Source organism: Natator depressus, chromosome 11 (genome assembly GCF_965152275.1).
Source record: "Natator depressus isolate rNatDep1 chromosome 11, rNatDep2.hap1, whole genome shotgun sequence".
NCBI lineage: Eukaryota > Metazoa > Chordata > Testudines > Cheloniidae > Natator > Natator depressus.
The window spans coordinates 39,231,712-39,246,844 of record NC_134244.1 but is presented as its reverse complement, the minus strand read 5'-3'; the positions used below and the strand labels follow the sequence as shown (position 1 = coordinate 39,246,844).

Genomic DNA, 15,133 nt, shown 5'->3' with positions numbered 1-15,133 from the left:
GGCAGAATTAATTAATACTTAGAAAAAAATCTTTGCAATGCTCATAATTGCTCATTGCTACTATGCTTCCATATGGTATTATGGTCTCTATGCTTCAGACAGCTTTCATAAGCCTGCAGCTACAGATCCAGGTGGAAGGGAGAGCGCTACCTTCGTAGCACGTTCCTTCCTTCATTCCAACTATGTGGAAATCCGTCTCTGGGAATTCCACAAGGTTACAGTTTCGTGGATAGAGAGAGAATGTAGCAGGGTAGGGATGCTTTGAGGTTTCATCAGAATTCTCTCCTGCATGGAAAAGAATTATTTTTTATGTAGGAAGCTGGCACATGTTACTGAAAACAGAGAAATTTTATGTAAGCCAAATCCAAAATGAAAGCCACCTGAACAATTAAGAAATTTATTTATCAGCACCAGGCACAGTGGCGCATGCCTGTAATCCCAGCTACTGGGGAGGCTGAGGCTGGTGGATTGCTTGGGCTCAGGGGTTCCAGGCTGTAGTGTGCTATGCTAATCAGGTGTCTGGTGCCACTGAAAGCCTAGCCAGCGGGTGGCCGAAGGAATGGCTAGAACAACACGAATGACATGTTGTGATTGGTTCTCTCTCTTTTAGTGCTCATGGACCAATCGTGCAAGGGGACTAAGGATTTATCAGCAATTAAGAAAACAGACATGAGGAGAAATAATAAAATGAAACAGGTGAAATGTAAAAAAGTTTATATATATATATATATATATACTTACTCATCTGACAAAGTTTCTTTGAGAGACTGTAGTCTTGATCCATAATTGCTTTCAGGAACTAAAAGAACAATATGGTTTAGTATGAAAGTTAATATAGAAAACTGTTGATGTGCACGCTTTGAGAATTAGTTCCAAGTTTGGTCAGTTTTTATATAAAAATACTTTAGTGAGAACTTTGATCAATTTTCCCAACAGCTATAAAGTGCAGAATTTTTCTATTGTTCTAAGTAGATCCACCAGGGGACAGTGAACAACTGCTAGTCCCACCACAACTTGTACAAACTCCATCACAGCTACTACATCTTAGAATTGAGGACTATATTTCTGTGTAATTGTGTTACCCTAAGCACACAGCCAAGTTACTCTGGAAACAACTTGGTACGTGTGTTGCTTTACAAATGAGTAATCCAATTGACTCCAGTGGAACTACTCACATGAGTAAAGTCATGCACACTCTTAAGTGTCTTCAGGATTGTGGCCTAAGTTTGATGTGAGAACTGATTATTTTTTTTACAACAGGTATCCTAAGTAACACCTGTGATCGCATAAGGTAAAAATTAATAGCCCTGAGATATGTATTTGACAAGAGTAAATAATACAAGGCTTCACTGTCAGTATGGCACAGTGTGAACAAGGGTCTTGAATCAAGCCCTGACAACACCTGTTGGGTCCACAGTTTACTTTTGGCATCAGACGGAACAGTCTTGGATCTCAAACATGCTATCATTCATTGCTATCAGGTAAGAGGGGGAAAAACCGCAAACTCAAACATAAATCCATAAAGATCTCAATGACCTAAAAGCAGTAATACTAAACTAACAAATGGAAATCCACAACAGACCCATTTAACTGATGTTTGAGGTGGCATTATTGGAATAGTGAGACAATGGTTAAAAGCAGTATAAGAATCTACTTATATAATTAATGACAGGATGTTAAAAACTAATTATCACATAAGCAAATATGATAAATACAATGGTCACCACTGTGGGCTTTGGCATCTTTCCAAGATACCACAGAATTCAGTATTTTTGTTCAGAGTTTACTATTTTGCTGTAGCCAGATGCTTAGCATCTTGGGTTCTTTTGTCATCTTGTCCTGCTGGGACTTGCCCAAAGCTGCCTCTTACTCTGCATCTTTATCCACAAGGGGGAATTAATTGATTATAGTGTATCACTATTCTACAGAAAAGACAAGACAGGTTCAGGGAGCAAGGGCTAGAGACCAGTTTGTGGCCAGGGAGCAGGGGGAAAACTAAATAAATTCAGGCTGGGCAGCTAGACTGCCTAAAGAATAGAGGCCTGTCGAACTCAGATGAACCACTGACTCTCACGATAAGCTCCCCAGTTTTGATGGCATGCATGATGTAGGGAAAAGAGATTCGGAGCTGAGACACCCAGACAACATTGTAACCACTGAAGCCCACAGAGCTGGGTCATCTGGAGGACAAAACAAAACAAAAGATAAAAAATAGTCATTGCTGAAAATAATCATTGATGAATTGTGCATCAATGAGTATTTTCAATTTTGAAACATGGTCACAAGCATGTTTGCACATGACAGATACAATAAATCAACACCGATGCAGAATTTGGCAGAATTATGGAGTGTTTGCTACAGAATTGGGTCCCACTGTGCTGCAGAGTACATGGGTCCCTCAGTCTATGTTCACACTGTTTGGGGAGGCAGGGGCAGGGAGTGAAATTTACCTCTCCCAGCAACTCTATTGGTGCATTTCTTTTTCTATCTTCATTTTCACTGCTGCTTTCGTCGTCATCTGTCGCTTCTGACAGCTGCTCATCAATATTATGGTCATCAATACTATTTGTCTGAAATTCAGTGCTGAGTTCATTATTTGCTGGCTTTTCTACATTTCTGGAATTTTTCTCTTTATCGTCTAAATTCAAAATGAATATTATATCAACAATAAAAATAAATTATACTTAGCACTTACAGAGCATTTTATATGTTCAATTCATAAGCATTAATTAGTTAATGAGATTCACTGACAAGGTGCTTTTGCATATAGTTGAAAAATATTTTTGATGTAAGAAGATAAACAGAAAAGTTAATGCTTACATTACTGAGCTCAACTGTGCCCTCATATACACTAGGATAATTACCACTGAAGAAAATAAGAATCGTATGGTGCACCCCTCAGGGAAGGATTAGGCCTGCTGAATGTAACATGTCATGACTGGAACTCCATTTTAAAACTTGTTATATTACAGAAACTCAGCGGTAATACCATTCTTTCAGCAAAATATTCTGAAAGAAGAGTAATTGTACTGATGGTACTTATAACAATGTTTGATATGCTTGGAGCCAAAAGGCAGTATATTTTTGTTTTACAGAATGAGTGTCTTACATGTCTTCGAAAGCACTAAAGAATAACTACTTTACCTGAAAAAGAATGCAAAATTTGAGAAAGTAATAGTTGCTTTGGGAACCATAACTCTCACCTTCCTAACTTTTGTTGCACTTATATTCTCAATCATAACAGTGCATTAAGTATTTATTATTTCATTTAATTTCTTCTTCATTATATTTGTAAAGGTTTTCCCATGAGTACATTTTCAGTATTTAAAATTGCTGCCATGTCATATATGAGTAATACCTAATACCTCAAACTGCAGACTAGCATTTCTTGGACTTGCCTAACAAAACCCAACCAAGAAGAAACCTGCTCTGTCACTTTTAAGTATTATAAAGCATTAGTAAATTTACAATGCCATTCCTCTAGTGAAGAAGTGAAGAGGAGTATACAGCCTGGCTGGCAATTTTGAAGAAGCTGCTGTCTTGGTCTGAAACGCCATGGTGTGTAGGGTGTTTTTATTATTAATTATTATTATTATTAAAGATAAAAGCTCTCTTCCAGCACAAATACAATGCAACAGTCCACAGAGGCTTAAGTGCATGAGATGATATCTCTTTTTCCCAAGAGGTATTAGAATATCCAGTTAATCAAATGATCTACTAGCTGAACACATAGGTGCTTTAGAATGAAAAGAAAATAAGAACTGTGATTGAATGCACATTCAAATAGGTACATCTATATGCATGTGCAATGTGAATGAAATTATTATAGAAGGACTTATTCACTAATGAGGGAATTTATTTCTCAGGTCTCATATATAGGACTATATGTTGAAATGAACACACAGATTAGTGCCTAATCTTTTGAGTTGAAAATCAGTGAGAGGTCAATAAAGGCTGCTGGTCTCGGCTCAGTCCTAGTGGGTTTTTGTTCACATCATTGAACCATGACCTAATGGAGTCCAGCTGATAGCCTCTCCTGCAAAGTCCCAAGATTGAAATAAGCAGACATGAGCTACTGGTAGAATTAGGTGGCAAAGCTTGGATTGTGCCAGCTTGCAGTATATGCCCTTCTTCAGCCAAATCTCTCCTCTTAAATACACAAACTACAAGCTAATGTGTTTGAGGAGAAGTACTATGAAATTGCGGTAAGAAGGTCTGCTAAAGTTTTCTAAGATTTCAAATTAACAAAGCGCAGAAACATATACAAACACACGGCCTGTTGAAATCAATGCAAAGACTCTGACTTCAGTGGGCTCTGAATCAGGATCATAAAAGCGGTATGGGTTCTGATAAGAAAATTTTACCTCAGCTGTAACACCATTCTTTTCAGCTAAATATTCTGAAAGAAGAGTCATTGTACTGATGGTGCCTATAACAATGTTTGATCTGCTGGAAGCCAAAAATGCAGTATATTTTTGTTTTACAGAAAGACAGTCTTAGAGGGACATCAATTGTACCAATTTTATCCTTAAGAGGTTCTCCTATAGAGCAATCTAGCTAACAGCAGGTGTCACCGAACAAAGTAATAAGGAAGAAAAATGAAAGTTGAAGAAAAGACAACTTCTAATTAGAAAAAAAACATGGAATTCATAAAGTTAATGAATACCAATACTCTGTTATGGAGGTGCCAGTTGCAGCTCCATTATTAAGGCTGAGCTGTTTTGCACTTAAATCAGAAATTCAACTGCTTACGTATATACAAAATTGTGTATCCTAACCAAAATTACCAGCACTTACTCTTTGATTATAGAATTAATTTACATTTCTTTGATTAAATTAAATTTAAAATTAAAATTTAAATTAAATTTAAAGATAAGAAATTCAGCACCTGCTGCTAGATTTTTTGTCCCAAATGATCTTATGAACAGAAAAATGCACTTTTTCAAAATTTCCCCTGTGGTTTATTTACTGAAATCTTTACTGTGTGTAGGCTACATTTGAAAAAATGTTTTTTTTTTTAGTATTAATGGTCATTTCCCCCTGTGATACACTGTACCTCAAAATAGCACCCTGTAATCCCCATATTCATCATTTATATATTGTTGTGATATTTCATACAAAGCATGCCATGTAAGAGGATATATGAAAGGTCATGATCTCCTGAAACCCATATTTCTGTCAAAATATGTGTATTGTTAGTGTGTATGACGTTATGAGACTTCACTCTTTGGTTGTTATTAAAATATACTGCAAGTTTGGGAGTCCTCCACTGCTAGTTCTCCAGTGACAACAAAGAAGGTGATCCACAGCCAGGCGGGTGTTAAATGACCATTAATCAGCAGGGGAATCGTAAACAAGGGATTTACAATGCTGTAAGAGAGTTGCACAAGCATCACAAGCAATGGGGGATTGCTCAACACTGACTCAGCAAGGCCCATGAGGACATGTCTGGGCTAGTATTTTCCAGACACATGGACTGAGGATATAAAATAAAGGACAGTGGATCTTGCTTTTTACCCTTTCTCCTCCCCCACCTAGGCTGGAAACAACAAGAATGCTGGGAAGACAAAGACTTGAACTGAGGAGACTGGACCCAGGCTTAAATGGAAAGTCTTTGTATTAAGTACTGTAAACCAACCTGCAACATCCAGTGGCGTAAGAAAAACTGCTTGATTCAAATACTGCTCAGTCTAATAAGATTCAAAATTTAGACTGCATGCTTACCTTTTATTGTCTTTGGTACCTTTCATGCCTACCACTTATAATCACTTAAAATCTATCTATCTTTCTGTAGTTCACAAATCTGTTTTATATTTTACCTAAAAGTGTGTTTTGGTAGAAGTGCTTGGGAAATCTCAGCTCAGTTTACAAAAGCTAGTGTGTCTCCTCTCCACATCGAGGGAGGGGTGGACTGGGTAAAGAACTTACACTAGTCAGGCTTCTGACCAGGGCTAGATGGTACAGTTCTGGGTACAAGGCTTGGGAGATCTGCTGATGCCTTTTCAAGATCTACCCAGCAAGAGGGCAGGAGTGAAAACGGAACCATGTCTGTGTGCAAGTAGGCACACATGTAAGCAGGGGTATAGAAGGGAGAGAGGGAGAAATGGGGTGTGCGCACATGTGCAGGGGAACCTAGGGAAGTAGAGGAGGAGGGAGAATTTGGAGGATAGGAAGAAGAGGGAAACTGGGATGTAATTCCCCACTTGCTTTGAGCTATTCTGGTGAAACAAAGCAGCTGTAGACAGTTTGACTGACCAGGATGCTCTGACTGCATCATACGACTGCAGACTAGAGTAACACAATCAGGACATACTAGTGCATCTGGCTATAAAAAGTTAAAATTGTTAAAAAAAAATATTTAAAGCTGGTAAGTCTAATGATCTGAAGATATGAAGTATCACACAGCATTATCTTTGAGTTTCTTGGTTGGAGTTAATGTATGGAATTTAAAAAACAAAAACAGACGTTCCTAAAAAATTATATTAAGTAGATGAGGAGAGTATATATCAGTAATTTAGGGTAAAATACATTAAAGGATGTTGTAATTATTCCCAACCCAATTGTTGTAAATCCAGGAAATTCAGGGTTAAAAATTAAATTTAAAAGAAAGCCAAACATGTTAAGTTATGGAAATGCCTCAATTCTGCCCTGTAGTGAGGGGGTGGGTTGGGGGTGGGGTGGGGAACCTAGAATGTCTTTAAAAGTCAGTTTAATATAATCTAAGATCACAGACATTAAAATGCCTCAATAACATTCATATAGTTGTTGCATAGAGCCACTGAAGGGCAGAACTCGCTTGTCTGGGAATGCTGTTAGGGTCTGATCCAAAGCCTATTGAAGTTAATAGGAATCTGTTGACGTCAGAGCATTTGGCTCAGGCCCCAAGACAGAACAAGATCTCTTAGACTTTATCCTGGGGTTAGCTCACCAACTATCCCAGTTTCTATTGCTGACTGCAGCTCCATAGAATCTATCAGTAGTCTTCTTGCCAGATTTTAAAGAGTTTCAGGTTTGCATCAACTCAGTTCTTTATTAACTAGCCTTGACTTAACTATGACATCATATGCTACCTCATAAAATGGAGTATAAGTGCTGGCAGAGCAATTGTATATTAATCACCAAGATTCCCTTAAAGGGCAGTAAAACTGTGCTAAATACTATGTCAATTATTAATATTATGGAATTGAAATGCTGGTAAAAAGGAACTTTAAGACTAAGAACTCTAACAGGTAAACAGTGAGCAGTTTTCAAGGTTAACACTTTCTGTCAGGCACATTTGAAAGAAGTCGAATTATCATACCAAAATGGCTTCTTCCAACAACAATCACGTGAGAGCTGATGAGGATGCAAATGTAGGCTAAGAGTCATGTGCTGTGTGGCTATACTTTCAAAGGAACATTTGGAAAAATAAGTGTAACAGTAGCATAAACAGAAACCCAAACTTATTTACACAAGGGCAACTATTATAATAGTGAATGTCTTTAAAATATATAGGACATCCTATAAGAATGTGTCATTTGTCCTCAAAAGGGATGTCTGAAAACATCTTTGTTTGCATGCCTGGGATTGATGAACAGGCTAACACCTTTGAACATCAAAAGCATCACTGACTAAAACTTGGGGGATTGGAGATACCTGAGGAGGAAGGAAGAATGGATGACAGTTACCTGGAGCGGAAAGACGGTTTCACTGCCAAGCTGCTCAGCAAAAGCAGCAGAGGAGAAAGAGACAAGCTCACCAGAGAGGATATGTTCTGCATAAAATGTAATGTCCTTAATTGTACCTACCTATGTTATTTAGAAATTAAGAATAAATATGTTATGCAGGCTGTTTCTTTGGAGTTAAACTGGATTTTCTCTCTCTCCTTAATATATTTTATTTTTGATCAGACCAACTGAGCTATGTTTTACAATATGTCTTTGAAAGTAAGGCAACGTTCTGACAAAGTACCACCCAATGACTGGTTGGCTGATGACAAGAATGGCAGGAATAGGTTACACTTACTAGTAACTGATTTCACTTTGTTTAGTTTTTATATTACATCGGTTGCACTGGTAGCAACAGCTATAGTTAATATTATAAAACAGTTCCCATTATAAACTAGAGATTTCTACTCTTGGTTTCTAATTTTACTCCTTTACAAAGTTTATTTCAGGCTACTTTAGTGCCTTGTAACTTTCTACAAAAATATCTTTGAACAAACTGCATACATCTGAGCAGACAGTATTTCATTAGAAATAGAGATTAGAAATGAAGTTTTTTAAATCTATTTTTTGCATCCTATGTTCCCATTCTGTGAAACCACACAATAAAAAGACTGCTTACTGTCCGCTATGTGCAGTCAAGAAATGAGGCATGCAGAACCTGAGCAGAAAGTGAAACAGCTTGTAATTTACAGAGGACAATGTGAACAGGATGTTAACTCCACTGAAAGAATCATTAAAAGAACGTTGCTATTTTGTAAGGTTTACTTCATATTTTTTAAAATAGACTTAAAATTACACTAAGTATTATTTTCTTGGTTGATTCTGGATTATACTGAAAACCTGAATTGCTAGCTTAGCATTTAGCGAACAGGACGAGGGATCTATTTTTAATGGCCCATATACCCTACAAGGATAGCGCTGGCACATAGTTCTATGCCACAATTAGTGGTGTCTGTGTTATAACACTTTTTTACTGCTAGAGTGGAGCTAGAGTAGATCTGTAACTATGCGGAGAAACAATATTTTATATTCCCTATTGACCTTAAAGATTTCCCATATTATTTTCCTTTATTTAAAAAAAACAAAAAAACCCCAGAAAAAGTTATGGGTCCCAACAGCAATATTAATACAGTGACATTGCTGGAATCTTAACTTTTGCATATCTTGACTTCTTGTATTTCTAACTATGCAATCTTAACATTACTTTAACATTATATGGTATTTTATTAATTATTTTGATTAGTTTATTTTGGTTTTTTATAAACCTTGGGCCAAATTGTGCCTGGCCCTGATACAAGTGAACAGCATATGCATACATATGCAATTGCGCACATGCATAACCTCTTTGCCCACCCTAAATCAAGACTTGTCTACAGTTACAGTGCTGCAGCAGCAGGTGCAGCTGCAGCGCTTTGTGAACATGCTGCCTACGCCAACGGGAGACCTTCTTCCATCAGCACAGGTACTTCACCTCCCGAAGAGGCGGTTGCTATGCTGATGTGAGAAGCCCTCCTGTTGACATACTATCTACAGTGGGCGTTAGGTCGGTAAAATCTGCACCCCTGAGTGATATAATTATACCAACATAAATTTGTAGTGTAGACCAGGGCTAAAGGCAAAGTAGAAATCAGTCCCTTTCCTCAGAGCTCTGACCCCAAAACACAGAGTAGCTGGCTGCAGGAGGAAAAGACAGATGTACCCAAAGAAGAAGAGCAATAGCAAGAGGGTGCAGCCTCTGCATTTCCCAAAGACAGAAGGCCACCAGTGCTCCTTTCTGGGTAGTGTGATCGAGATTCACCCTTATTGTGGGCTGTGTCTAAAACCTACAAATTAAGCTTCAGACTACTACACTTTCCCCAAACCAATCTCTGAAGCAAAAAACATTTTTTTAAATAATAAAAGGCAACTTCAAATAGAAAATATTTGCACAGAGAATTGTCAGGGATTCAGAGAGACATTTCACTTCAACCAAACAACCAATGACTTCTGATTTGATACCATCTCTCCTAGCTTCACTGATCGTCGTTTCATGATGTAGTTTGTGTAAATCAATTTTTAATCGCTCACCCATATAAAATTCTATAAAATTAAAACAAACAAGGGATAAAAAAATGCAGTCTGTTATTGTGCAATTAATGTTAATTCCAAAAGGGAAAGGAAAATATATAGTATTCTATGAAGACATTTATTAAACAAAAGAAAAATCTGCACAGCCTAATGTGGAGTTTCCTTTGTAGAACCACTTTACATGTGGTCAGATCTTCTTGTATGCAATATAATATTACTGAAGCAAACAGAATTCTAGAAGTTCAGAACTGACAAAGTCGGATAATATATTGTACATGCTTTATGATGGCATGAGCTGTTCTGTTGTGTCAAAGCCATGAAATTATAGCCCCTTTTCAACCTAACTGAGAATAGTGTCTTCCATGAACACTGTAGATATTCCCTATTTCTTAGATAAAACTAAAATTTTCTTGTTGCAATTTTACAATGTATTATCTTCCACCACTCCTAAATTCAGGAGATATCAGAACTAAAAAAGATGGTTTCCATAGTGTGATGTATAAGCTATAGGCAAGCACGTCAGACAGTTAACCTCTGATCAAAACCACAGCAATGTCTCCATCAAACCAGATACACACAAGGCCTAAGATATCACATTCAGTCCTTACAAGAATCCTATTCTTTCCACAATCATGCAGCACAGAAACTAATATCACTTTATAATGTCTACTCCTTACCCATTTTTAGACTCATTTTTTTGGGGATGTGGCTGGCTGAATAAGAGACCTATCTGTAACTCGGTGAAGAAAGTGCAAATCTTACCTGTAGTTTCTTGTATGTAGTGGGGTGATCTTAAATTAGTCTCTTGGATCCTAGATGAATTTTTATTTTTTATACTTTTTGCAGAAGAATCCCATCTACATGTTGGATATGATTTCCAGAAAAAAAAATAAGCATCATAAAGACTAAAAATAACATCTCCAGGTTAAGCCAATTTTTACAGAGATGTACAGCAGCAGCACCAAAATAATAAGCCAGATATGATAATCCTGTCATAATTAATAACTGCTTCTTATGGAAAAGTGATTTGCCTGCTGGATGACTGTGCACTTTTTGAAGGTCATGATGGATATTTCTAGACATAAGATTTATTCCTTAATTGATGGTGAGATTAAGAATTCTCCTAATCAAAATTATAAATTAACAAAAGGGAGCAAAGTAAATTTAGTTACTATTTCTCTCCTGCCATGGGTTCCCCACAGCAGCAGGAGCTCCATCTCTCATCCCAAGAAGTCTCCTTCCACTGCCTTAGATTTCCTGGGAATTTATAGCCATTTTGTTTCAAGATAATTAATCCAAGGACAACCTGGAGCTCAGTTTGGTTCTACAACAAAAAAATTAAGGTTGATTCAGGTTTGGTATAGCAGGGCTTTTTGGTAGCCATGTCAGTAGCTTTTCCAGTGCTGTGTTTTTACATTGCTTAGTGTTTACACTGCACTGCACTGTTTAATGTTTTCTGATTATTCTCTGGCAGCTCAGGATACTGTTTGCTCAGTCCGCTCTTGCTCCTGCTAGGCACTGGCAATCCACGCTGGCTGCAGTCATCTGAGCTGCCTAACCAATGCTCATGCTAACAGCATGCTTTTGTCTTGCCTATACACCAAACCAACCTAGGCTTCATATTAGAATTTTCCATCCGGGCCCTGATGTACATCCCCTTTTCTGATGTACACCCCTTGTTAGTTCCCAGCCCAAGGAAGTCATTAACTTGTGATGGGAGACACAGGGCCATTTGATACTCATTTTAGCAAGATTTCCAGCCCAGCATTTTCTCCCAGTGACCATAAATCCATCCTCCTCTGTCAGAGTGCTCCTGACTGGCCAATGCCTGAAGCATTAATCCAAAGGGTTAAAATTATTTATTTAACAAGCACAAAGTTAATATTTTAATAGCCCATTTTTCTTAAATGTACCTAACGAGCTACAAAGATGTAAGACTTACTTTTCAAAAGTTGATTTAGCTGCACATAATGAGATTTGTTTTGTTGGCGTATAAACTCTGTTTGTAGATTCTGGTCCACATCCATGCTGCCTTGGTTTAAATTAAAATGGTTTTTCACATAATGAAACACAAATCAAATATTGCCATTAACTGAAATATAATTATGTTCATTCCATTGATACTTGTGAGCTTGTGGCTACCCAAGATTAATCCCGTCTGCCCTTTGTCCCACCAAAAATCCAAAGCAAACAAAAAGGCTGTGATCTGTACAATGGCTTCAATACATGTTTCTATTTTTTCCCTTTCATTTAAATGTATATTGTGATATAAAAACCCAGTGCTGAATTTAGCCCCCATTGGAGGCAAGTCATTAACCTGAATATTTGTCTTTCTTTATATAGATTATGTACAACAGAGATAACTGTATTTCTGTTTATGTACAAGAAATGCTGAATAGGGTGCAGCTGTTTCAAACTTTGACAGTCAATAAAATGGTTAAAAATGTAAATTATTTTATCCTCATATCTTTGTGGTATAAGACTACCATCCCACAGCATATCAGTCTCCGCAAGGACAAGTCTTTAGCAACCAGCCTAAGCCACAGAAGACAAATTTTACCTGATTAGTGCCCCATCCATGTTGAGAACATTCCCCTGTTCTTCTATACATACTAAATGTTGCAGTTAATGAAAAAAAATATATTTTATTTAATGGCATGTGCTGATTAAATGAATCAGTAGTGGAAATCACATTTATTGATTATCAGTTCTTGGCTATATCATCAGCTTCCCTGTGTGTTTACAGTAGGGGTGTAAAATGTTAACCTGCCTTAACTGTTAACCCCTAGGCCAGCCAGCTGGAGTGGCTCCAGCTGCACCACCTGGCCAGAGCAGCCCCAGCTGGTTTACTATTTAAACGAAATATTTTTACATCATTTAAACGGTTTACTTTTTAAACGGTATTTACATCCCTAGTTTACAGCTCACAAACATTCACTATGCCTTTTTAATAACTCTCTCAGAATGACAATGACAACTGATTTATGCAACTGAATATGCTTCCCAAAAAGAGCTTATGTAGCTTTGTACATTAAAGCACAAAAATATAAAGTTGGGATCACAGAGAAATTAATTTTCAACATTGATTTTTGCATCTTGAATCTTCAAATCCCCAAAACATGTCATCTGAAGTCTTGAAAGTAGATCAATAACATCAATAATCTCCAAAAATAACCAAATCATCATCAAAATGATCAAGTCAGTGAACATATAAAGCTGCCAGCTAACTGGGTGCTAAGTTAATTATTTATCTTCATTTTTATTTCAGAAAATAGAAACTCCAGTAGACACCATTTCACAAATAACGACAGATAGTTCACTGGAAAAAGATATTTTCTCCAGTTACAAAATCTGAGGGAATGTTTGTTTAGTACCTTTCAAAATCCCAGACACTTTTAAAATCCAATTACATTAGCTCACATAGGTGATAAAGCTACTCAGACATGGAATACAACAAAAAAATCCGTGGACAGATGGAGTTTAATATCTATTCCTCAACAATATTGATATAGACAGTATTCAGCTAAAAGCAAGAATTAAACTGAATAAGATACTCTTGGATTTAAATAATAAAGTATTACTTAGTTTTGAGAAAATTAGAATAGATGCATGCAAATGGAGAAAATGCAACATATATGTTGTCTGTACAAAGTACATATTGGCGTATTTTGTATATGATATATCTCCTATATACCTTGGATCATTAGCCTGAAGTTGTCTTTAACTAATGCTTTTCCTTAAGAATCTAGACCAAATTTCCAAAAGTGATTTTGAGTGCCCAACTTGAGCCTCTTTAAAAGGGGTCTGATATTCAAAGGGCAGGTGCTTAATACTTTCTGAAAAATCAGACTCCTTTAAAGTGTCTTAAAGTGGGCATCCAAAAATCACTTTTGCAAATTCATACCATACAAAACGTAAAAAGGCCTATACATAACTGATTAGGATTAGTCCTTTCTCATGAGTGGGAATGAATCAAATGCAATATAGCAGTTAACTCCTATTTTCTCCTTTTAATTAAATATTAAAATAAATTCTATGCCTGTGATCATTACTACAGGTACTAACCAGTTTACACTGAATTGTCCAAGACCATTATATTGTAGTATTTCTATAAATTTAAGATTACTTTTCAAAATAACTTTTTAGAAGATTCACCAGATAAAGTCTACATAGAGCTGAATGAGAAGAAATAAATAGATCACATCCAGATGGCAGGGAAGATGTTCTCATATCTTTTATACACATTTTCTAACACAGGAAACAAGCATCCATGAACTGAGTTTTGAAAATGTACAGGTAACTCTTCCAACTGTGGTAAGTGCTACAGAAGACCCTTAACTGAATAAGAGTTTTCAAACTTCAGTAAAAATATGGAGACAGTCTCAACATAATTATACAAACTAGGGGTTACATATTCGTATAAAATAAATACCTCCATTCAATTACTTGCCTGTAATAAAGCTCAGTGCAAGAAAAAAAGACAATACCCATTCTTACAACCTAATTACTCTTTTACTAGAGATTAATATTCCATTTTTTAAATATTGATTTAGTGATATATTTAATATACACATTTTAATGAATTGCAGTTATATTTTACATAATGATTGTTCAGGGGTGGGGAGAGGAAGAATCACAAATGGAATTTATTCCAATTCCAGCGATGAAAAAAAACCTAGTAACTAAAGCAATTTTATAGAGTCATATGGTAAGAGAAGTATCATAACATCAAGAACAGTCCACTTGGCAAGAATTTTAAGACCAAGTATTAAAAAGTGGCTTTAAAAAAATTGCATCTACAAGCTTTTCCATAAACCAGTACATTTTGCATGGGTATTTCCATTATTTTACAATTTCCAGGTAAATTATATTTGTGTGAAAACTGAGAGGTCAAAAGTCCAGCTACCTACTACCTACCAGATGACATGTGTAAATACAGTTTGCATGCACAAAAATATTTGTGAAAATGAATATATCCAGGAACAAGAGTTCCCTTTTAACAGTTTGACCCATTTAGTCTTTGGAGTTACTCGAGGTTTACACTTGTGTAAATGAGATAAAAAACTGGCACTCCACACTGAGTTTTATGGACATGACAATAAAGGAAGGAAGGATATTTTGGAGCAATCTTGGATAATCACCAGGGGACAAATTTTCAGACAGCCTTTAACAAGAATATTCAAAATTTTTCATACATACCCTTTCACGTGTACAAAGTCTACAATCCAAATTTAGAAACCACTTCTAAAAAAATGTGACCTTAGATCATTTACTGTACTGTGACACCTGCCTTTTGACTGCTTACATGGATGAAGGGATCTTGTCATGATGCGTGATCCTGTTCCACTGAAGTCGATGGG

The 15,133-nt window shown here is 36.6% G+C and overlaps 1 protein-coding gene across 26 annotated transcripts in view; it reads right to left on the bottom strand.

The window, feature by feature from the left end:
- The window catches only part of ERICH2 (glutamate rich 2), a 43,419-nt gene that overhangs the window by 11,496 nt on the left and 16,790 nt on the right, over positions 1 to 15,133 (bottom strand). For 4 of the 26 annotated variants that reach the window (XM_074967538.1, XM_074967539.1, XM_074967558.1 and 1 more), the window contains 5 exons: positions 12,334 to 12,385; positions 11,716 to 11,801; positions 10,536 to 10,630; positions 2,451 to 2,638; positions 742 to 799 (listed from right to left, as the gene is read on the bottom strand). In XM_074967538.1, the coding sequence (XP_074823639.1) occupies positions 742 to 799; positions 2,451 to 2,638; positions 10,536 to 10,630; positions 11,716 to 11,801; positions 12,334 to 12,385 (479 nt within the window). Of the gene's footprint in view, positions 1 to 741; positions 800 to 2,450; positions 2,639 to 10,535; positions 10,652 to 11,711; positions 11,806 to 12,333; positions 12,386 to 15,133 lie in introns of all 26 variants that reach the window. The other 22 variants (XM_074967555.1, XM_074967552.1, XM_074967553.1 and 19 more) reach the window with 11 other exon arrangements.